The 24,849-nt window shown below is 36.1% G+C and overlaps 1 protein-coding gene across 2 annotated transcripts in view; it reads left to right on the top strand.

Moving 5' to 3' along the window:
- Nucleotides 1–24,849, top strand: part of UMAD1 (UBAP1-MVB12-associated (UMA) domain containing 1) — a 272,473-nt gene that overhangs the window by 173,201 nt on the left and 74,423 nt on the right. Inside the window, exon 3 of one of the 2 annotated variants that reach the window (XM_060196181.1) lies at nucleotides 18,893–19,004. The exons of the other annotated variant lie outside the window; for it this stretch is intronic. Within the exon in view, the coding sequence (XP_060052164.1) occupies nucleotides 18,911–19,004 (94 nt within the window). The 5' untranslated portion in view covers nucleotides 18,893–18,910. The remainder of the gene's footprint in view (nucleotides 1–18,892; nucleotides 19,005–24,849) is intronic. 2 annotated transcript variants of the gene reach the window in all.

The following is a 24,849-nucleotide window of genomic DNA, read 5'->3' as shown; positions in this document are numbered from 1 at the left end:
TAGTTTAGCTATTACTGGATTCCAAGTCTTTCAGTTGCAAATGCAGATGAGTGACCTGAATTTGTAGGAAATCAATTTACAGATGAGAAATTTTTAGGAAGGTGTGTTAACACATTTTTTATTTAGTGTTTCTCTGATTGAAGACATGCTTCAGAGACCTCAAGTTTAACTTGTAGACATTGTCAAGGCACTGGAAACACTTAGACATTTCTTGATAAAATTCTGCCAATAAGTTTAGCTATTACTGGATTCCAAGTCTTTTAGTTGCAAATGCAGATGAGTGACCTGACCTTCATTCTGTATCATGAATTTTAACTGAGAGCACTGAAGTGCAAGTTCAAAAAACCATTTGTTGCACTTTCAGCGAACACTGTCGTTTTCTCATGAACTACCTAATAGCTCTCCACACACGGTATGTTCTTTACAGACATCCTTTAGTCACAGGCAGTTTAAGCTGTTAAACAGTATCTTACTCTAAAAGGTAGGCTGATGGCATTTCTATCTTCTGGTACATCTGGTAAGTTAATATATACAGTCTCTGTGAGTATCCTGCAGGGACCTGTTTTTACATGCATACAGGGACGTTTATGTAGAAATCAAAGGCCATGAATCAGAAGAACACAACTCTTGTTTCCAGTGTACTGGAGGCTTAAAAAAATTGGCTTTGAAAAATTGAAAGTAGTGTGGTTTGTTTTTATTGTGGAACCGATCAGGAAGAACAATTTACAGTCATTGCCATTCTTCACAGCTGAATGGAGTAGAGGTGCCTGCCTCGTGAAATGGAGCAGCTGCGCCCGTTTTCTCCGGGCTCACAAAAACATTTGCTTTTTAATCCAGAACTTTGGATGGTGGGGTACAGTTTGTTTTCATGATGGAAGTGGTCAGTTGTGCCCTACTAGACAGCTGTAGTGTAATTAAGAAAAACTGTGTGAAAGTGGATTAGATATAACAGAAGCAGCCCTATTTTTAAAGGGGTTTCACTTTAAATTTATTAGTACTTGAAAAAAAATTATTTTTTTGTCATCAGGGTTTTGCTGTTTTTTCAGAAGGAATTCTTTATTGCTTAAGTATAAAATATGACTATAATTCAGGTCTATAAAGTTTTGCTATTTCACAGAATTAACTCTAGGAAATGTGAGACAATCTATTGTAGTACAGTTCCTTTTTGTAACAACAAGTATAGACTAAAAAGAGTGGGTTTTAAGAGGATCTGGCTTATAGAGATCTGATTTCAAAATAATGTCTAATGTAAACAATTACACAGTTTTATGTTAGCTTTAATGCATTTTAAAAATAGTTAATAATCTACTTTTGTGGAAAAGTTTTTGAAGCTACTGTTGTAGATTATTTTCTATACAGGTTTCAACAGGAGACTAGCTGTATTTTAAAATCAGAACTTAGGAGAGGTGAAAATCACTTGTGATAAATTTTAAAATAAATTAGTTAAGTAAGAGTGAAATTATATGGCAGAGTGTTCATTTGTTGTAGTTCAGTGTTGAACATTAGGCTGTCAATTCACTTTGAAAAGCATACACTTATTTTATGCAGCAGACTTTGAAATAAGAATAGAAATGCCTTAATTTGCATCACAGTCTACAGTAGCAAAATAACTGTTACAAGGTCAAAAGGATCTGAGTTTAAAAAAAAAAAGGATTGTGTTAACAAATGACCAAGATTTGTACTAGACACATATCCATTATAAGTCTCATTATTGATAGTGCAACAAACCAAAAAACAAAATTTTCTTCCTAGGCAAAATGAAGGTACCAGATTAAAATTTGTTCTTAGAGTTTATACATATGATTTATATGTATGTATGATTTTCAAGGGGAGGAGACTCTTGGACTTTTTTTTTTTCAGTTAGGAAAAATTGGAGATCTGGATAGGGCATAAGAGCTCAAGAGCTCTGCTTCCAGTTTTACAACACTGAGTTGTAAAAGGAGTTGTTGCAGGAAGAGGATTCCATCTTCGGTCTTTTAGAGAATAACCCTGATGACTTTTTCCTCCTCTTTGATGACTGTACTCTCCTACTTACTTTTGTCTTTCTTCACCAGAGCTCCTAACAACACAGAGAATCAGACCTGAATTCATTATGAATGGCAAAACTTGGGTGCAGTTTGATAGTTTTTTTCCATTTGTAAACTGAATCCTCATATTGCCAAATTCTTATAGACTTTTGCATCTGTAGGAATTAAGGTTTAGTTTAAAAAGGTGAATGGAGTAGAACATTTTATGGATTGGAGAAGTTGATTAAAAATAACAGGAAGCTCTCAGAGACTAGGTTTTAAGGTAAGAATGGTAATGAAGAGAAATAAAGGTAGAAATCTATATGGAACTGTAAGGAAACTACTACAAATTCCAGTTTACCTCTGTTGGAATCAGAGGATCTGGAATCACGTCTCTGCTAGCCAAACATTTGGGCAAAGTCATGACCACAGCTTCTGTTTCTTCTTTCATAAAGTGGAACTATAATACCTGTTCTACATATTAAATAGATTGCCTGAAAAGAGAAGGTGTTATGACTTAGTAGAGAATTACAGTGTGTTTCAGAAATCACCATAACCCATTTTTGCTCTTTTATAAAAAGGTTTATTTATTTAATGGGAGGGGAGGAGGGGAAGAGAGAAAGAGAGAGAGTGCCAAAGTCACTAAACTACAGCTCTCCCCCCACCCTTTTAGACTTCTTTGTAGCACAGAAAGGGACTATAGCAACTTAAGTTTTATAAACATTGATTCATTTGTGAATGCTCTCAGAGATCCTTGATAATTTTATTATTATAATCAATATATTTGATTCCTCTCCTACCACATCTCCCAAAATAGCCTCCTCAAGTCCCACTCCAGCTTCACCCCCTCCTTTCTTAGTCTCAGTGAATAAACAACTCCCTTCCTTTGCCCAGAAGGTTGAGCAAGCCCTTCAGCGTAGCTGACCATCATCTCAAAATGTCTCTATCTTTACCTAGTTCTCTTTTTCTATATTCTTTGTAAAAGGTACACTGTGTTGTTGACAGACACAATATCATATCCTGTCTCAACCTCAAATCTTACTTCAATTACCTTACATCTTTCCTCTTATTCTTTTAATCTGTCTCTACTAGCCTTTTTCTCTGCTCAGGAAACTCTTTGTGTTCACTGTCATATGTGTTTCTTTCATTCTCTTTGCTGAAATTTTCAAAAGGGCGGTTTTAGCACTTTCCTTCTTCACCATGCTTCCATGCTTCCTTTTAATCCTTTTCAGTCTGGCTTCTGTCTGTTCATTGTATTGAAACTTGTATCTCAAAGCCTACCACTGATCTCATTGTCAGATCCAGTGGCCATTACTCTATGTTTTCTTCTATTGGTTCTCTTACAAAAGTCCATGGAGGCTCCGACAGCCTGAACTCTCCTCTAATTGCACCTTCTCTATCTTTGGCTTTCTGCATGTTAGTACTTTACTTATTCTTTTCTAACTCAGTCACTCACTGCTTTTTTTTTTCTTTCCCTCAGCCCCTGAGAGCAATATCCCCTAGAATCTGTATAAGAATTATACTATAGAGAATGAATAATTGAAATTGGTTAACAGACCCAAATATAAAATCTAAGTCTATAAAATGAGTAATTGAAAGCACAGGGTGATATCTTTGTTATCTTAGATAACGCTGTTTTAGATATAACATATATATATGATCTATAGGATAAAATGGTAAATTAGACTTTAACAAAAATATTTCATTCATTAGATAAAACTGACATGTAACATGTTAATTTTAAACATACAACATAATGATTTGATATTTATATATTGTGAAATGAACATAGTAAGTTTAACATTACTAAACAGTGTTAGAGTGTATTCTTATAAGAGCTTTTATATTCCATTTTCTTATAAGCTTTCATATATATAATATAGTGTTAGTTGTAGGCACCATATGATAATTAATATCCTAAATCATATACCAAGGGCTTTATTTTTATAACTAGAAGTTTGTACATTTTGACCTTTTTAGCCCATTTCACATACTCCTTATTTCCTATACCTAGAAACCACCAATCTGTTCTCTGCATGTGTGAATTTAGACTTCATCAAAATAAAACATTCTGTTTTTGGAAAGTCTATAATTAAGAAAATAAAAAGAGGGGCCTAGGAGGTTGCTTATCAGTAGAGTACATGCCTTCCATGCATGTGGTCAGAGGTTCAACTCCAGAAACAAATGTGAGCATAATGGAGCTCCATGGATGATGGAGCTCTGCTCTGAAATTTTCCCCTACCTCTATCTATTTCTCTTTCTAAAATACATAAGAAAAAATTTGCCTTGAGAGGCAGTTTAGTATTATCAAGCATGCCTTAAGCCCTGGTTCTTTCCCAGGTTTTGAATTCTAAAAGCAAACATGAAAAAAGCTTCAGGATTGGAGGAAATATTTATAAAGCATGTATCTGTTTTTTTTTTTAAAAAAACAACTTTATCTGTAATATAAATAGCTATCAGAGCTCAACAATAAGAAAACAATATGTTATTGAGCAACTGAGAAAATAGTTCAGCTGTTAAAGTGTAGGATTTACGTACCTGTGCCTCCAAGTTTGATCTGCGACACCATATATATATGCTGTGGTGCTGTGAGTTCTCTCATATGAAACTCTATCTGAAATAAAATAATGAATCTTTTTTAAAAATTTATTTAATAAAGAAAACATTAACAAACCGTAGAATAGGAGGGGTACAACTCCACACAATTCCCACAACCCGATCTCCATATACCACCCCCTCCCCTGATAGCTTTCCCATTCTCTATCCCTCTGGGAGTATGGACCCAGCCAGGGTCATTGTGGGTTGCAGAAGGTGGAAGGTCTGGCTTCTGTAATTGCTTCCCCACTGAACATGGGCGTTGACTGGTCGATCCATACTCCCAGTCTGCCTTTCTCTTTCCCTAGTAGGGTGGGTGTCTGGGGAAGCGGAGCTCCAAGACACATTAGTGGGGTCTTCAGTCCAGGGAAGTCTGGTCGGCATAAAGCTGGCATCCAGGACCTGGTGGCTGAAAAGAGAGTTAACATACAAAGCCAAACAAATTGTTGAACAATCATGGACTTAAAGGTTAGAATAGTGCAGATGAACTGTTGGGGGTTCTCACTGCAGAATATTGTGTACATTTGCTTTCAGGTATATATTTTGCCCTAGTTTATTGATACGTGTGAACACATGCTCTATCTCAGGGGATCTGGTCTATATCTAGGTTTGGGGACTTTATTGGGGAGTGGACCACCTGGAGTGGAATTAGAGAATACTATGAAAGGAAAGGACTCACCCAAGTGATGAAGCTGAAGGGTTGTCATTCCACTCCTGAAGTCTCTGGACACAGTCTGAAGTGAAGCATGCTGGGGTGGCACTCTTTGCCTTGATTAGGTTGTGATCGGCGGATGCAATATTATTTGATATGAATTGAAAGAAGCATGAAGGAAAGTGGGACCCACCCTAAGGTTCCATAACTGGGGGAAATATGGCTCTATAGTGGAAATGTGAGGTTCCTGCTGTCTTAGGGTTTAAGAAGACAATGGATAGTTATTGTTATCATGCATTATTTGGTAATTAGGTTAACTTTGAAAAGTCCCTTTGTTAGGGTTTGCTGTATAATACAATAATAAACCATTTAAAGGAAAAAAAAAAGAGAGAGAACATCCTCCCAGCAGAGAAATAGTACAGCTGTGGTTCACAGGACTTACATGAGAGAAGTCCCAAGTTCAAGCTGTGGCATAGCATTATGCCAGAGTTAAGTGGTGCTGTGGTCTCGGTGTCTCTCTCTCTCCATCTCTCCCTTCTATAAGAAAATCATAAAAAAGGAGAAGGAGGAAAGGAAGAAAAAAATAGGAGCAAGAGAAGGAGAAAGCAAAAGAAGAAAACAATTGAGTAAAACATAGACAGGAATAAATAGCATAATGGTTACGAAGGAGACTTTCATGCCTGAGACTCCAAAGTCCCAGGTTCAAGTCTTTGCATCACTATAAACCAGAGCTGAGAAGTGTTCTGGAGGGAAGGGGGGGGGGGGTGGAGAGGAAGAAGAAGGAGGAGGACAAAGACTGGAGAACCTCTCTCTATCTCTGTCTCTGTCTCTACTGGAAAGATGATGGTGAAACCCAGAAGACAATGTGGGTTGAGAATAACTGGAAGTATCCCAAGTGGGTCAAAAACTTATCACCTCATTTCTCAACAGAAAGATCAAGAAGTACTGGAGGAAACAAAGAAATGAGCAAAATGCTTAAAGAAATTGCTTTTTTAAAATATCAAGTAGAAAAAAAGTTTTCCTTGCTTTCTTTTTTGTTGTTGCTTTTTAATAGAGCATTGCTCAGCTCTAGTTTGGTGGTGCTAGTGACTAAATCTTTGGTGCCTTAGGCATGAAAGTCTTTTTGCATAAGCAAATACATCTTCTTAGCCCTAAAATAAAAAGTTTTCAATGCGAAGAACCTCCAGTTATAATACTCTACCCAGGCAGGTTATCACTCATATTTGAAAGTTTTTTTCAGACAGACAATTCAAAAACTTAATTGACACTATAAGAAATGCTAAAGGGAAATACATATTTATATAAAAGATATTATTTTTAGCATTATATAAAGAACAGGCAAGCAAAGACAAATAAAACCAAACTTACAGCCTCAGACTACAAAACTGTGATTAACAAAGGGTGTTCGATGGGGAGGGGGATGTGAGTTGTAAACTTTGAGTGATTCCAGTGGACTTTAGTGATGGGATTTTAGTACATTGGTAATAGGTGTGTTGTGATGACACATTTTGAAGTGGTATGAAATTGTACTTTTGAAAATAATGTATAATAGGAGAAAGACCCACATTAGGCATTGCTGAGCTCTGGTTTAATGCTTGTACTGGGAGTTGAATCCAAGACTTCTGAACTTTAGGAGTGAAAGTCTAGTGTGCTACCATTGTGCTATCTCCCTGTCCTATGAAATTGTATTTCTAAAACATATACAGTCTTGTAAACCAGTATTATCTCAAAAAAACTAATGAAATAAATCAGTTTTTAAAATTATAAAACTATACTAGTCATTCCACTTCTAGATATTTACACAGTAGAAATGAAACATTGAATAATTCCTTATTTAAAATTTAAACTGAGAAATGTTATGCATGTACAAACTATTGTATTTACTGTTGAATGTAAAATATTAATTCCCCAATAAAGAAATTTAAAAAAAAAAAAGAAAAAGAGAGACAAAAAAATACTTGTGATAGCTTTATAAAAAAAGAGTTTAGTCAGGGTGTTAGGGGGAGTTTGAGCAGTGGCGCACCTGGATTACCAAACACATTACCATGTTTGCAAGGACCCAGGTTTAAGCCCCCACTCCCTACCTGCAAAGGGGAATCTTTGAGAGCCATGAGCTGTGAGGCAGGTCTACAGATGCCTGTCTCTCTCTCCCTCTCTCTGTCTCCTCTCAATTTCTCTCGGTTCTATCAAATAAAATAGAAAGAAAAAAGGTGGGGTGGGGAATGGCCACCTGGAGGGGTGGGTTTGTAGTGCTAGCACCATGCCCTAGTGATAATCCTGGTGGCAATAAAAAAAAAAGTACAAATACAAAGTAGCAAATACAAGTCTGTGGACGGTGGAATGCAAAGTGATTCCTTGACATGGAAATGTAGTGTAGGACAGTTGGATTTCAAAGGAACATGGAGAACGTTTTGGGCTCAGGAATACATGTTCACTATCTTGATTGTGATAGTGCTTTCACAAATGTATACATATGTCAAACTGTAACACTTGACACTAGAAAAAATGTGCAGTTTTATACATTAATTGTATTACAATGAAATGTTTAAAACTTAATAGAAAAACAACTTAATAGATTAGCGCACTGAAATATGTGCACTGGTACAGCGTGTAAATTATAACCTAAAAAAAAAGCCTGAGTTTTAGAAAAAAGCAGTTGAGAATATGAAATATGAGAAGTGAGGTTGGAAAAAAATTATTAAAAGCGTATCTCAAAGGCCAGCAAGAAAGCCCACCTGAAAAGACTACCATGTTTAGAATCCAGGTTCCAGCCTGATCCCCACTGCACTAGGAAAGCTTCAGTGCTATGGTGTCTTTTCCTTTCTTCCTGTGTCTGTCCCTTTCTATCTGATAAAGTCAACCTCGTGTAATAAGCCCCAACAACAGAAAATAGAACAGCTAATCTCAAATAATTATACGATTTATGATTACATTTATATAATCCTAAATTAAGCGTTATAAAGATGGAAAACAGATGATTGATTTTGAGGGCCAAGGGATAATAACCATGACCATGGGTGAGAAGTGAGTGAACTTGGGTATGGTTTTTTTTTTTTTTTTTAAACAATGATATATAACTAACAGATTTCTGACCAAAAATCAAAAGTTTCTTCAAAAAGAAAAAAGCCAGGTAGATATCATTGTGCTATTTAATGTGAAACAAAGATAGCAGGCCCAGTTTTTCATTTTTTATATCTTAAGTCTATAGTAATTTTTACCATATAAATACTAGAAACTGCTTTCATCAAGATAATTATAACTTAATGTTGTATTGTAGTAGATAGAAGACACAGCAAGAATTTTCCCCAAAAATTTCAGACACAATTCAATATCTACATCCTTTTTCTTTGGTAGTCTTAAACTTTTCTAACTAGATACTATATACAACTGCTTTTAAAATACACGAAGTGGGGGAGTCGGGCTGTAGCGCAGCGGGTTAAGCGCAGGTGGCGCAAAGCACAAGGACCGGCATAAGGATCCCGGTTCGAACCCCGGCTCCCCACCTGCAGGGGAGTTGCTTCACAGGTGGTGAAGCAGGTCTGCAGGTGTCTATCTTTCTCTCCTCTCTGTCTTCCCCTCCTCTCTCCATTTCTCTCTGTCCTATCCAACAACGACAACAACAATAATAACTACAACAATAAAAAAACAACAAGGGCAACAAAAGGGAATAAATAAATAAAATAAATATTAAAAAAAAAAAAAAAAATACACGAAGTGGATATTCTGAAAAGTCTTCCTCCAACATCTGTCTTCCATCTACATAGCTTACTCTTTGACTGAAAGTAAACAGCTACTTTTAATTGCATATTTTTCACATGGAACTATACAGCAATATTTCTTGAAGCACTTTGTCAGTAATTTTATTAGCAGATTTAGCTTGTGAATAGAAGGCATATGTTCTACACTGTAATTCAGTTGAGCCTTCTTCTTCTTCTAGCGTTTGCCCTTCTTCCATAGCCAGTTAATGGCTTTGAAAGTGACTGGGATCCATGTGGATTCAGTCTGCTAGGAAGGATCGTCAGTTTCCCCAATGAATGGGTACTCACGGGATGCACCATGGGAAGGTCGATCCAATGCATCCCAACTTGTTCAACACTGAGAAGGTGGGAGGGGGGAAGAGAGAAGAGGAGAGGGAAAGAAAGGGGGCGGGGAGAGAGAGAGAAAAAGAGAAAGGACACAGCAAATTAGTACTTACTTCATTACTTATTATGTGATTGTTTTTTTTTTCCTATGTGTGAGTCTACAGATATCTTGGAAACTCTTATTCCAGATTAAAAGATAACCAAAAACAATTTATAATTACTAGTGTTTTCACTGTGCCATATGTTTGACTAAGTTGTTTTATGTGGATGATCTCATTTAAGTTTCCTATCAACCTGCTATTATCATTATCATCATTTTTAAAATAAGGTCACTCAGACACAATGAGGTTAAGTAACTTGCGTAAAGTCAGCTAGCATATAGTAGAAATGCTACTTGCCGTTAAGCCTTGCCTGACCATTTTAGCCTAAATTATTGTAAAGTGAATAGTTACTCTGGCATAAACTCTTTTTTTAATATTCTTTTTTAAAAATATTTATTTATTTACTACCTTTTGTTGCCTTTGTTGTTTTATTGTTGTAGTTATTATTGTTGTTATGATGTCATCGTCGTTGGATAGGACAGAGAAATGGAGAGAGGAGGGAAAGATAGAGGAGAGAAAGACAGACACCTGCAGACCTGCTTCAACGCCTGTGAAGCTACTCCCCTGCAGGTGGGGAGCCAGGGAATCAAACTGGGATCCTTAGGCTAGTCCTTGTGCTTTGCGCCACGTGCACTTAACCCGCTGCACTACCACCCAGCTCTCTAGAAACTCTTAACAGTTCCCTGATTCAGATACATTGATAATCTCAAGGTCTCAGATAAGGGTGAGAATATATATATATATATATATATATATATATATATATATATATATGAATTGAGAATTGACAAGTTTTCTTTTTATGAATTCATCTGTGAAACTGAAAATACATAGCTCTGTGTACATATAATGTTAAAAATCTTCCTGCCTCTATTCAGAAATTGCTTCTTTTGTATACTCATTTTTTTAAGGGCATTATTTATTTCTCTATATACCCAGTACCTTTCCCTCTCCACTGATTTTTTTTTTTTCCCATCAGAACTTAAACAGCTTCACAAGATTTTCCTGTCTTAACAATCATCTTCTTTCACCCTACACACCAGGTAGCCAGCATCATTTCTCTTCAAACAATGCTTTCCTAACAAACTACTTCAATAAAATAACCTGGCAGTCTTTTTCTGTATCTCACTTGCTCCTCTAATCCTGCCAGTTATATCCCAACTATGGTCCCCTACTGCTTGTTTTCTTTCTAACAGCTTTTTCTTTCTTTTCTCCTTTCTTTCTTTCTTTCTTTCTTTCTTTCTTTCTTTCTTTCTTTCTTTCTGGCACCAGGGTTATCACTGGTGCTTGGTGCTAGCACTATGAATCCAGACCTCCAATAGCTATTTTTTCCATATATATATATATATATATATATATATATATATATATATATATATATGATAGAGGGAGAGAGAAAGATGGATGCCTACAGACCTATTTCACCACTCTCTGCAGGTGGGAAGCTGGAGCTTGGAATAGGTTTTTGCGCTTGCACCTGGTAGAGTGTGCTTTTAGCCAGGTGTACCACTGCCCAAACTTCTCTAACAGTTTTTCTTTGCTATTATTTAGAGAATAGAAACTACACTTTATGCAGTTTTGTAATGCATTTTCTTCTACTTTAATAATATGAATGTTTTTATGTCATTATTTTTTAAGTTGCTAAATAACATACAGAAACATGTACAAATTATAGTTTATATATGCCACTAATACCCAATTAAAAAATTAGAAGTTATATAGTTCTAGAATTGGCCTCCTCCCAACCCACCCTTTTCACTACTTAATTTTTTATTTTTTTTACAGAATCAAGTCATCATTGCAACTTTTCACTACTTTATTAAAGTCAGTAATCCAGACTTCTAACTGCATATATGCACTGTATTTGAATGGACTCTTTTAGTGTGTGTATATTTGGTATCCTCTATGAACTTCACTGCTCTAGGTTGATTTTTTTTCCAAAGAGAGATGTCATAGCACTGAAAGGTGAGAAAGGGAGAGAGATACCATAGTGCCACGTGCCCCCCTCTACTCCAACACTAAAGCTTCCTCTAGTATAGTAGCACTCCAATATGGTGTACCAGGGGCTTGATGTTGGGTCATATGTATAGCAAAACAGGTGCCTTCTTAGCTCTGCTACCTTATCAGTTAGTACCTATATTTGTATTCTATTCTTGCACTAAAAAATTATCTAGTATGAAAAAAACCCATATTTTTAGATGTAGTTAGTAGTTCATTATTTTCAATCTCAAATATATTTTAAGGCTAGAAAGTGACTAAGTGGACAGAGTACATGCTTTACCATATCTCAGGCCTTCGATTCTGTACCTGGCACCATAGTGGACACTATAAACAGCATCAATGGAGTTTCATGGATGGTGGAGCAGTTCTTCAATGAATGTCTCTTTCTCTCTCCTTATATCTGAAGTAGTACAGAATGTGTTTTTGTTTTTGTTTTTAGAAATTGGACCTGGAGTTAATTCAGCAGGATTAATATGTGAGCAAGAATATCCTATGCTTGCCCTTCTTCTGGCTTATTTTACTCAGCACAATTCCCCCCTAATTCCATCAGTATTGCAGCAAAGGAGAATATGTTGTAATTTCTTACAGCTCTGTAGTATTCCATTGTGTGTATATTCCACAACTTCTTTACTTATTTTTATTGCCACCAGAGGTACCACTGGGCCTCAGTGCTAGTACTATGAATTCCCCACTCCCAACAACTGTTTTTACATTCTCTCTCTTTCTTTTATTTGATAGGACAGAGAGAAATTAAGAGGGGTAGGGGATATGGGAAGAAAGAAAAATAAGATACATGCAGACCTGCTTCACCACTCTTTTAAATTTTTTAAATTTATGTCTTTAATTTATTAATTTTTTTAACCAGAGCACTGCTCAGCTCTGGCTTATGGTGGTGCAATGGATTGAACCTGGGACTTTGGAGCCTCAAGCATGAGAGTCTGTTTGCATAACCATGATGTTATCTTCCCCTGCCCATGCTTCACCACTCTTGAAGCACTTCCCCTGCAGGGTGGGAAGCAGGAGTTCCAATTGGGGGTCCTTGCACATGGTAATGTGTGTACTAAACCGATTCACCACTGCCCAGCCTCTGCTACAACTTCTCTTAATCATTCATCTTTTGTTGTACACTTGGTATATGAGAAGTTAAAATTCTGTCTTTTTATATAGCAGAAATTAGTTTTAAAAGGTATAGCAGAAATTAGTTTTAAAAAGGCAGATGCTATAGCATTTGTTTCTATGGTTGCTTATTAATCGTTGGGACTGGGAGGTAAAAATGAAATGGACAATATGAATACTTTTTTCTAGATCTCTCTTACAAAGTGGAGTTGGAAGTGGGAATGGAGAACAGTAATCAAGATAGGTATTCTCACAGTTGCTTCTGTGTCTTTACTATACATGTGGTTTTTAAAAGTGAAGTGTTAGTAGCTGAGGAGATAACATATGTAAAAGATTTTCATGCCTGAGGCTGGAGGTCCCATATAACATTTAAGATACTACCATGCTATGTGTGTGTTATTTTAGAGGCCAAGTGGTGTCTTTTCATTACAGAGATGTAAAACAGGTTTGAAGTCTTTAAGAGTAAATAGAAATGAAACATCAGAGCCATAAATAATTACTCCATTGTATACCTAAAAACCACTAACAAGGCTGTTTCAGTAGGTATGCAGTCTGTTACATGTGATATTCAGTTTTGTTCATTTGTTTTGCACAGTGTTATAAAATGATCAGTGCACTACTGGTTAAGCAAAATGAAACCAGAAACAGGTATTGCTGTCTACTCTCATTTAGTACATTCACCAAAAGAATGTGGAGCAAGGAAATTTAAGACCACAAATGAGTAGTTTGCTTATGAACCTGGTCCATTCTAAAGGTGGATATTGTTTATGGAGAGAATTCAGAATGAACTATTTCTTTTTATAATTATATCAGAAAGAAAATGGGTATTAGAACCAGAGAGATGTCAGCTTGAGTACGAATTTAAACAATTAGGTACTTAATGATGTTGCAAAATTTTAAAGTCTCTCATTTTCACATTGTAAATATTCAGAATGATTCCATCTTTATAAAGTTATCATAAGGAGATTTGTCCTTTAATAAAGTTGTCATAATTTTGATGAAAAGCTGAAAAATCATTTGTTTAATATCTGCTAAGAAGTGCTATATAAGAGAATAAACAAGACCAACTTGGTTATACACTATTGTGAATGTATTTTAATAGATTTCTTTTCTCCTTATAAGAAAGGCTCCTTGATTATCTGAACTGTGTTAGAATTGTAACATGTAATATAGCTCTAACAAATGCATAGATTAAAACCCTATATAGTCATTTACAAGTAGTTAAAGAATTTTATTTTGTGTTAGGGGTAGATAACATAATGATTATGCAAAGAGACTCCTATGCCTGAGGCTCTAAGTCCCAGGTTCAGTCCTCCACACCACAATAAACCAGAGCTAAAGAGTGCTTTGGTAAAGAAAAGAAAAAAGGGGTTTTATTTCATTCTTCATATTTTAGCAAATAAAGAGACAAAGGGTTAAAAAATAAATGTGGAGAAAGGAGAAGAAGAGAGCTTCTTAAAATTTCAAATCTAGGGGCTGGGCAGTGGTGCAACTGTTACAGTGTCACAAGTGTCCATGTCCTGGGGCCTGGATCTGCACCAGTAGGCAGAAACTTCACAAGTGGTGAAACAGGTTTCAGGTGTCTCTCCATTCCCTTCAATCCCCATTTCTCTGTCTCTATCAGAACTAAGGAAAAGGAAGAAAAATGGCTGCCAAGAGAGGGAGATTAGTTGTGTAGGCACTGAGCCCTCAGCAGTAATCCTGGTGGGAAAAAAATGAACAAAAAAATTAAAATAGGAGGTCAGGCGATGGCACACCAGGTTAAGTGCACATAGTACAAAGTGCAAGACCTCCCTTTTCGAGCCCCTGGCTTCCCACCTACGGGGGGTCACTTCACAAGCAGTGAAAGCAGGTCTGCAGGTGTCTATCACCTTCTCTTCTCCCTCCGCCTCAATTTCTCTGTCCTATCCAATTAAAAAATAAAATGGAAAAAAATGGCCACCAGGAGCAGTGGATTCGTAGTGCAGGCACTGAGCCCAGTGATAACCCTGGAGGCAAAAAAAAAAAAAATTAAATTAAATTAAATGATAGTTTTTACTGTTTAACTAGTCTTGAAATTAGTGATCCCCTTTGTTAATATATTGAACGGCTACATAGTTTTTGAACATTATGTTTATATGATTTTTTTCATTTTTACAAATACTTACTTATTTATTTAACTGAGAGAGACAGAGACCAAGCACTATTCAGCTGTGGCTTATAGTGAAGTTGTAGATAGAACCTGGGATCTCAGAGCCTCAGATATGAATGTTTTTTGCATAAAAACCATGAGAAATTTTAAGCATGTGGTAAACTGTTGTGCTAATTTCCTATTCCCTTCCAACTTATTTAGCATTGGTTTATAATGTAAGATTTTAGGACTCCGTCACACACACAGACACAGACACACACACACACACACACACACACACACACACACACACAACCTCCCAGTTCTCTCCCTTGGTTACCAGTCTATTTTCCAGAGTCTCGTTCTTTTTTTTTTTTTTTCCAGTTTTGGGTGGGATAGGTCAGGAAGAGAGAGATGAATGCTGGGTGACTCCACATGCATGTGCCACTTGGGAAACGGAGTTAGAAAGGGAGAATACAAGAAGAAACTTGGACTGGGGGTTATATACGGCACCACAGCAAGGGACTATGGGATAGGAGGGCCTAGGAAGAAAGGAGGTCTCGGGTCTTTGATGAAGGCAGGAGCAAGAGTATGTAGCAGACACCTACTATGTAGAACTGGAGAAATGTAACATGTATAGAAAAATGTGCTATGATTCTCCACCCCTACCAACCCCAGAAAAAAAAAATTGAAAAAAAAGAAAAAAGAAAGAAAGAAACAGTAATAGCCAGGGAAACACACAAACTAAAACTTGAACTGGGTTTGGTTTATTGCACCAAAACAAATAGGGGTAAGGAGGGAGTTGAGGGCTGGCTTTGGCATCCTGATACTGATGGTGGAAAAGGGTCCAGGCTGGAGGTGAGAGTATTTTCCAGATATCTGTCCTGGTGAAATGAGGATTTTTTTTACTAGTGACTTAATAATGATCAACAAGACTGTGGGATAAGAAGGTTATAATTCCATGCAACTCTCACTACCAGAGTTCCATATCCCATCCACTCCATTGGAAGCTTCCCTATTTTTTATCCCTTTGAGAGTGTGGACCAAAGATCTTTGTGGGGTGCAGAAGGTAGGAGATCTGGCTTCTATAGTTGCTTCTCCGCTGGACATGGGCATTGACAGGTTGATCCGTATCTCCATCCTGTTACTGTCTTTCCCTAGTTGGGTAGGGCTCTGGGGAGGTAGGGTTCCAGGACTCATTGGTGAGGTTGTCTGCCCAGGAAAGTCAGGTTGGTGTCATGGTAACATCAGCTCTCTGCTTACCTGTTTTCTTTCAGAGTCTCATTTGCTGTTCCCCCATTTCTGATATTACCTTCAAAAGCTTTCCTCACTCCTGTGACTATTACATCAACTAGTGTTTGAATATTATCTTCATTCTTATGTGCTTCTATCGTTTGGGGGAATTTATTTGGACTTTTTTCCTAGTTCATTTCTCCAATGGTTCTTCTTAGTTTAACCAGTATAGGGCTTCCTTGCTGCTGTTCTAGCCCTTGAAGGGCAACAGAAATAGAGACCCACAGTTGTAAATTGGTGAGGCTTACATTCTCCTTCTTTCAACAGTCTTTTTGTTGATAAAATCCAGACCAGAGGTAGTATTTCAACTGGCAGACTCCCAGGCTAGTACCAGCTCCTGACTAGCTATGGACTTTTAGTGCCAGGAATCTCTTCCCTCTCTCCATGAGCCACACATGTTTGCACTCACCAGTGGTTTAGTGGGTTCCTGGAGTGATCCTAGTCTTGTCTTGATGCATTCTCAGGTGATCCTCTTTTCTATTCCTAGTTGATCTGGGAGAGCAAATTGCTGCTGCTGCTGCTGCTGCTACTCTATAACCCCGCCTCCAGAAGTGACATATCCAATTCTCAGAGCCTTAGACCAGATAGAACCCACTTCCTTTTTTGTGTGTGTTGGCCCTACACCCACAGGGATGAAACTACAAAAGTTGGTGGCTGCTATAGTCCCAAACACACACCACCATTTAATTTTTTAACCAATCTTCAGATGTTTTGCATTCCAGTCAACAGTATATTCGAGTTCCTTTCTCCCACACATGAAAAGTAATATTTTAAATATCAAACATTTGTTATATATTCCTAGTGAAACACTACTTCTAAGAAGATATTTTAAATTTTTTCAAATATGTATTAGTTTAAATTAAAAACTATAGCATTAAATATAATAAAGGAAATATACTTTATTAAAATCCCTTTAGATTTCTAACCAGCTCTTATATTTTAAGTATTTATCCCAATTCACTATCACTAATTATGATTCAATATCACTAATTATGTAGAACTTGATAAAAATCTCTTCTTTGTCCTATTTTTTATCACATAGTTTAGAAACATATCAGTTTTCCTAATAGGTTCAAATTCACTATTGACCTTTGTCTATTTTTGCCCCCTACCTTTACAAACTACTGGAAAGTGTTTTGAGACATCTTACAACTATTCTGCTTGCACTTCCTTATTGTAGAACTCCAGTCTAAACTTTACATTAGATATGTGACTATTTACTTCTTTGTTCACCTTTTGTATAGCTATCTTTCACTAAGTTCTAAGTGCTACTAATAAACTTGTTTTCTTTTACCAATGATGGCATATTCTCTTAATTTTTTTTTTTTGACCATTGTCCATCTATGGGCATTTAGGTTGCTTAAACTCCTTGTCCACTGTGAATAGTGCAGCTGTGAACACAGTGGTGCATATGTCTCTTCAAATTAGAGCTATAACACTTTTAAAAGCAATCTAAGGGAACAGTTTTAAGAAAATAGGAATCCTACATAAATAAAATCTCTAGTTGTACTTATACTGCATGTTGAAACACATTTTTGGCCTCCTTCCTCTTCTTTAATTTTTTTTCTTTGTTGTTGTTATGCTGGGGCTAAGTACATGCATGACTCCACTGCTTTCTGTGGATACTTTTGTTTTAAACTTAAGATAGGGAAGGATAAAGAGAGACATTACAGCACAGTATACCTGATCCTCCTATTTGTGGTTCCAGGACCATGAACCTGGATTCTGACACGTGCCTGTGCTCTAACCAGTGAGCTGTCCTGATCCTTAAGGTTATTTAGCTTTTAGTGTTTTAAAGTGACTGAGCCAACTGGACAAACAGTAAATTCACAAATCTATTGGTTTGCAAAACAAGACAATTCTCTTATGTATGAAAGACTGTGTAGGTTGGCATAATTAGTAAGGGATCCATGTCATTATCGTCACCCACAGCAGGTAGCACATTTGAATCTTTGTTTTCAAAATACCAGATAGCCTGGTGAAGTAAGACTCTTTTCTTCCCTTCCCTTCCCTCCCCTCCCCTTCCATCCTCTCCCCTCCTCTCCCTTCCCCTCTGCTTTCCTTTCCTTTCCATTTCCTTTTCTCTTTCTTTTTTAAAAATAATTTTAGACCTCAAGTTATGCGCCTGAAAATTCTTTTGTGTGTGTCAGTCCATTTTGTTTTCAGCAAAAGGTATAGGACCTGTAGAGCTTTTTTTCAGCAGTATTGGGAGATTCAGGATCAGGAGTGTTATGTCCAACTTACTTTCCCAGTATAAAAATTTACTATAATTTAGAGAAGATACTTAAAAATAATTTAAAGGCAGATTTATGCAGCATAAAATCATGTTGTTTAATATAGATATACAAGATTAATTTGACCTCTTAATGTTTCTAGTCTTCCAGCTTGAAAGTAAGAATGCCAAAGCTTAAACATTTAATATAGTATTAAATGTTCAAGTAATGTTTTTGGATTACTTTCAGATCTTACAAAAAATATTATCTATAACTGCAACATATTAAGATTCAAACATAAAGACATTTTTGGAATCTCAGCTGCAGGTTAATTAAGAGCAGGCTGGTTAAGACTGATGAATATGTCTTACCTTCCCAGAGTTGCTGGTATGATTCCTTTCCAGAGTAAATGCTATTACGTATTCATTGTTACCCTAAACTTTCATAGAAGTAAGCAAGATTTAGCTGTATTATAAACAGTTGGAAGATTAAAATTTAACATGATGCCTAAAAATCATCTATACATATAAAGTGTATACACCTTAAAACTCACACTAATATCATACAAATCACATTACCTATTCTATTGAACTCTTAATTTATCTTAACAGTTAAGAAGCTATTTATGTACTTAGCAAATATATATACAATTATATTTCAACAGGTATTTATTGAGCATTTGCTTCATTATAGAATGATACAAGTTTTATTTTTCACTCTTAGGGGCTGGTGGTGGCATACATGGTTGAGAGTATGCATTACAACATGAAAAGACCAGGGCTCAAGCCTTTGATCCCCACCCTACCAGCCAGGTCAGGGGAGAGCTTCACAAGAGGTGAAACACTGCTTCCTGTATCTCTCTCCTTCTTTCTTCCCCTTCTTCATTGTCATTTTCTGTCTCTAGCCAAAATAAAACAAATAAAAAATATTTTTAAAGTATAAATAAATATTTTCATCCTTAGTAAATTTTGAGTGTAATAAATTTGGAGTGCTAATTTGTTCTCAATGCCATTTTTCACTCATTTCTAAGATTTATTGTTTTATCATTAGTTTATACTATATAAAATTCAGGAAGTACAACTTTATACTTCCATATGTGTATATCATTCAGTTTACCTACTGCCAAAATGTATAGTGCCATTCTCATTATCAGATTGATCCTCTCTCTCTACCTTTTTTCCTACCTCCTTTCCTACTCATCTCCCTGTCTGATAACCACAGAATCTAAAAATTACTTTTATTGGAATTTGTCTGTGTAGTGATTTACATTCCACATGTTAAAGAAACTACTTTCTGCCTCACTTTATCATATAGCAGTTACATCAACTTCCATCCATATCCTCACAGAAAGCAAGAATTCATTTAAAATAATCAAGCAGTATTTCACCAACTATACATACAATAAATTATTTTTCCAGTCATCTGTGGATGGACATTTCAGCTTTTTACATGTCTTGGTTATTGTGATTAGTGCTCTGAACAGATTTTTTCAGTTTAGTGTTTTCATTTTCTTTGGATAAATATCTAGAACTGATATTACTATTGAGTCACAGTACTTTCTTTTTATTTAAAGGAATCATCCTAATATTTACCATAGAAGCTGCACCAATTCAGTGTAATTATTTTGGCATGATAATTTCACATATTCTTTGAGCCATTTTATTTTTTAAATTCTTTGTCAGGTTGAACCTTTTCCTATATTTGTTTTCCAACTGCATTCCTCCCTCTGTGGTTTGGCTGCTTCTATATTTAGTTCATTTCCTCATGGAGACTTCTCAATTGTTATCAGAATTCTGACCTTACAGTAGCTGGCTGGTGGGCAGGTCATGTCTTCAGCAATGTTTGTTTTGCTTACTTCATTCCTCATTTCTTCATTTCGGTGGAGAATGGGAATGCAGTGGGTAGTGTTAGAAAAAGTAGAAGGGAAAATTAAACTGAATTGGAGAGGAGTTAAATGTAAAGTGTATTAATCTCCTTTAGACAACTCATTTTTGATAAGGTGTGGGAATCAGCATGGTGTGAATTATTTGGCATTGTTAGACAATTTGGATTCTAGCACCTTTCTGCTTTCATTAAGTAGATAATAAAACCTTCTTCATATTTAGTGTTAGGAGCATTTCTCCCTTACTGAAGATGATAGCAACAACTGCATGTGAAGACAGAACAGCATTTGATACCAAGGCATATGAGAAAACATTTATCTTGCCCCAGCTCTTCTCCCTTCTTTGAAGCAATTCTTGTTGAACTTGTTTTATAATATGATCTTCATGTCAGCCTCATTATGTATCATTAGTCCCATTTTTCAGATAAGGAAATTGAGGTGCTGAAAAGTTAAGTAGCTTCACAAAGTCATAGGTCTGGTAAAGATTTGGTTGAGTTCTCTCAGATTCCAAAGCCATTCTTTTGCTGCTGCACCAGGCTGCCTGGAATAATGAATATGTGACTGGAGAATGAAAAGAAGTTAATGGAGTAGCCATTCCACAGTTCTTTCCACCTACTTCTCTTGGTGAATGACTAATAAGCAAACACTCCCAGAAGGAATTTGCATTTAAAAGAAGAGCTCATTAATCCTAATGAATCTCTAATTTGGTGGGATTTGTGGGGGAGATATTTCTAAACTCTGGGAATTTCTCCTATCTTCAAGGTGCCTGACTTTCTTTTTCTCCTTTGTAGATCATCATCATCAGCTATTCTGGAATCGGAATTATGTAGTAGAATGCAGTCACCTAGGTCTAGTCTGCCCCAAGTATTGTAATTGAATGAATTAAGGAGTGAATGGATCATCTAAAAAAAAATTAAGCAGGAGCAGTGTTTGGTAAATAGTTGTTTAAAAGCTAAATGTAAAAATGGGCATTGTTGAGGGTCTGATGAAGATTCAGGCAAAAATAATATATTTCATGATTTTAAATTCAGAGATATATCAAGCATTTCCCATGATGTGTTTCTGGGGTATAATAGGTATCAGGTAAACTAGATGGCTCTAGAGTCCAATATATAGTTTGGGGGGGATCTTTCCTTACTGCAGAATCTCTCAGCTGTAAATAAAAATAAATAAATAAAAGCAAATTGACAATAAACCGAAGGGGAAACATTCTACAGGCTTTTCTCATACTTTTGATGATAGAAGCATTTTTTCCCCTATGTGAACCCCTTTGAACAAGTGTTTTCTAGGTTGCACTTTCAAATATAGAATGCCAGATATAGCCTCTCTAATTAAGGAAAAGAAAGTGTTCTGTATTCACAGTTTTGCATATGCAGGCAGGTTCCAACCCTATTCATACCAATCCATTACCAATCCTGTTGTCTTTAGGGCATTCCATTAATAGCATCTCCCCCAGATAAAATCTGGCCAATTTAGGGGGATAGAGACCAACTTCTCATCTTTGTTATATAAAACTGATTAAGAACATGGTTTCTATCAAGGAGCAGTTGAGATTCCTAATTTAAATCCCAGTATCGGAAAAGACTGTCCTATTTCAGGATAAACTGGACTGGGACAAGTTTTCCCAAATCAGAGAAGCTTCCTGTCAATGTTCAGAGCAAACTCTTAGTGTTCTCTGTGGTCCCCCAGTAATCAAGAGAAGGTGAAGAGGAAGGGGCAGAACCTCATGTAGCTGTGTCCTCACATGCAGGCATATCTTCCCAAGTCATCAAGCCAAGAGCTATAGAGTTCATAGGTAAATGTTACTGGAGTTTTCTCCACACTGAAGGAGACAGAATTGGTATTCACTCCCCAAAATAAGGAGTTCTAAAATTCCCCTTACATCACTTGGGATTTCTCTCCTTTCTACCTTCCCCTCCCCGTTTTTCACTCTTCACCACCATTTTTCATCTCTTAACTGATTCCACATAGTGTAATGCCAGGTCACGAAGATACTGAAATGACTGTCCTGTTCTCCACTTCTTATATAATTCAAACGTCATTCAGATTTTTATCACAGTAAAAGTGGAGTACATGTAATCTCTAAAATAGAAATCAGTTAAGGACATCCTGCCAACTGTTTTGTAAATAACATTTTATTGGCACAAAACCACTCTAATTAGTTGTGAATCCTATATGGCTGTACCCTGCTATGAGAGTTGTGAAGTTACAACAGAGTCAGTGTGGTCCACTGAATCCAAAATGTTTATTGTCTGACCTTTTTTAGAAGGAAATTGCAACCCCTAATCTAAAATACAGATGAATTTCTGACAGATTCTTTAGTATGTATTTATAGCTTTTTATCATCTATTCATACTAAGTAAAAGCTACTTTTAAAACAAGAAAATTGCATGGTTGTGATGTAAGAGGGATTTTTGCCTCTTGTAAAATTGCTTCTAGCACTGTAGACTTCTGGAAAACTATCAAAGGGACTGTGTTTTGAGGTACTGGAGGAAGGACAGAGCCCTTGCTCTCTCATCAGTACTTGATAACATCACTGGAGAGAGGAGAGAAGAAATAATATGGTACCACTGAAAGAAAAATAGAGCAGGGATAAGTATTAGCGGCCTATCGAGTTGGACTAGCATGTGATCCTGCCTTCAAAGGTTCTTTTCAAAATCCTGGGACTGTCTGGTTGTTTTTGTTTGTTTGTTTGCTTGCTTGCTTATTTTGTTTTCTTCTGTTCTCTGAAAGAATTGAGTCCCCCACCTCATCCACCATCCATTGGATACCAAACAATAAAATTCCCAGAGATGTCAAGAAACTAGTTCTAACAATCACCTTCTTGGGAGGCCTTGGGTAAAGATTGATTGTCTCTGGCCTTTAGGATTCATTCCCTGTACACTGGAGTAGGGGTGAGAAAAAGGAAGGTGTTTCCCAGTGAGAAACATACTATACAAAGAGACTTTGAGTTGTAAAATACTGTGAAAATCTTAGTTGGCTTTTGTTCTTTTAAAACAGATGACTTGTAAGTGGCATTTTTTAAAGTCAGTCTAGCATATAAATTAGAGTTAACTCCTACTTGAAAATCAAAGAACTTCACATTTGTCACATGAAATAATAAATTATATTGTCAAAATATCAAACTTTCATATGCAATATAAAAATAGATAAAATAACCAGATTTTTACCATTACAATTTAGACCAGAAAGTCAAAAATTATATTTTATTGTGACCTACTCTTTAACGTTTGTGGTTTATGTAGTTATTATTTTGTGCCTTTGTTTATAGAGTATTATCTTACAGATGGCATTTTTCCCTATAATCGTTATTGTCCCAAGTCATCGTCCGACATGGCATTTCAGTAAATAGTGATTCTGCAATCACTTCCAAGCGGTTGTGTTATGCGATGTCAAGAACACTGGCTGACGGGCTTGGGCGGTAGCGCAGTGGGTTAAGCACACATGGTGTGGAGCAAGTACCCATGTAAGGCTCCAGGTTCAAGCCCTTGGCTCCCCACCTGCAGGGGGCTAGCTTCACAAGTGGTGAAACAGATCTGCAGGTGTCTATCTTTCTCATCCCCTCTCTGTCTTCCCCTCCTCTTTTGATTTCTCTCTGTCCTATCCAACAACAAGGACATCAATAACAACAACAATGATAAAAAAAAAAGGGGGGGGGGAAGAACATTGGCAGATAACCTTTCCTGAGAAAAACGTAAAGGAGGTATAGGTTTTGTACTGACTGATTTTAGTCAAATACAGTGTGTATATGCTTGTGGGTAGAATAATTATTATTTTAACAGGTAAAAAATATTAAGCTTTCGTGAGTGAACTGTCTATCTTTCAAGTGAGTGACACATATTTTCTTATGAACTTAAGGCATGTTAATTAGTAGCACACCTTAACCTCGTTGTAAGAGACTTAGATAGTCTTGGCAGCTCATTCTGCCCATCTCATACCTATAGCTAATAACTAAATTCCTTGTGCATTTATTTTGGCAGCTGCAGAATGGTTGTTATTTTATCCTTAATTTTCAGTGGCAAGGGGAGATTTTATACAAATAAATAATCAGTTCACATAACCACTTAAAAATCAACCAAAATAGTTGTTTGACATCCTGGGGAACAAAAACAGTGTTAACTATGTTTTCCTTTAACAACTGTCAACTTTATTAGCCTATAGACATAAGACAAAGTTCTTAGTGACTTTGTTTCAACATCATTTAAAAAATATTAAGTATTTAAAAAAATCTAACAAATCATGTCACAATTATGGATCCCTAGTAACAATGCACTATTGTAGTATTTGATAAATTTACATTTTATGTTTTACAAATATGACTTAGAAGAAAGACCCACAAGTAGTTTTTATATACATACCATTTATTATTGTTGTCAAATTTTTATAGACTGGATACTACAGAGAAGTTTGCTGATTTTTCTATCTGGTATTTAATGAACATCTAGTAATAATAATGTTATACAAAACCAAGAACAAGTTGATTGGGCTATTCATTGATTTGCTTGGTTAATGTTTTAAGGAATTAATATATTTTAACTAAACTACCTATTTAATTACTGCTTTATCATTTAGAATTTAGAAAAATGTTATTTTATCCTTTAAAATTTTCATGAGATGCTTTGACTATTGCCAATTGGTAATCTAAACTTCAGTGTTTTATATGGAAAGTTAAGTTCAAGTAAGACATTCATACTTTAATTAGAATGCATGGCCTTCTTTATAGTAATAAAACTCTAACTTTTATTGTTAACCTAGTCATAGTCAAAGCACAAAAGAAATAATTGTGAATCTCTTGAGA

Source organism: Erinaceus europaeus, chromosome 8 (genome assembly GCF_950295315.1).
Source record: "Erinaceus europaeus chromosome 8, mEriEur2.1, whole genome shotgun sequence".
Lineage (NCBI taxonomy): Eukaryota > Metazoa > Chordata > Mammalia > Eulipotyphla > Erinaceidae > Erinaceus > Erinaceus europaeus.
Note: the sequence above shows the minus strand (reverse complement) of the source record. Positions and strands in the feature narration are given on the sequence as shown.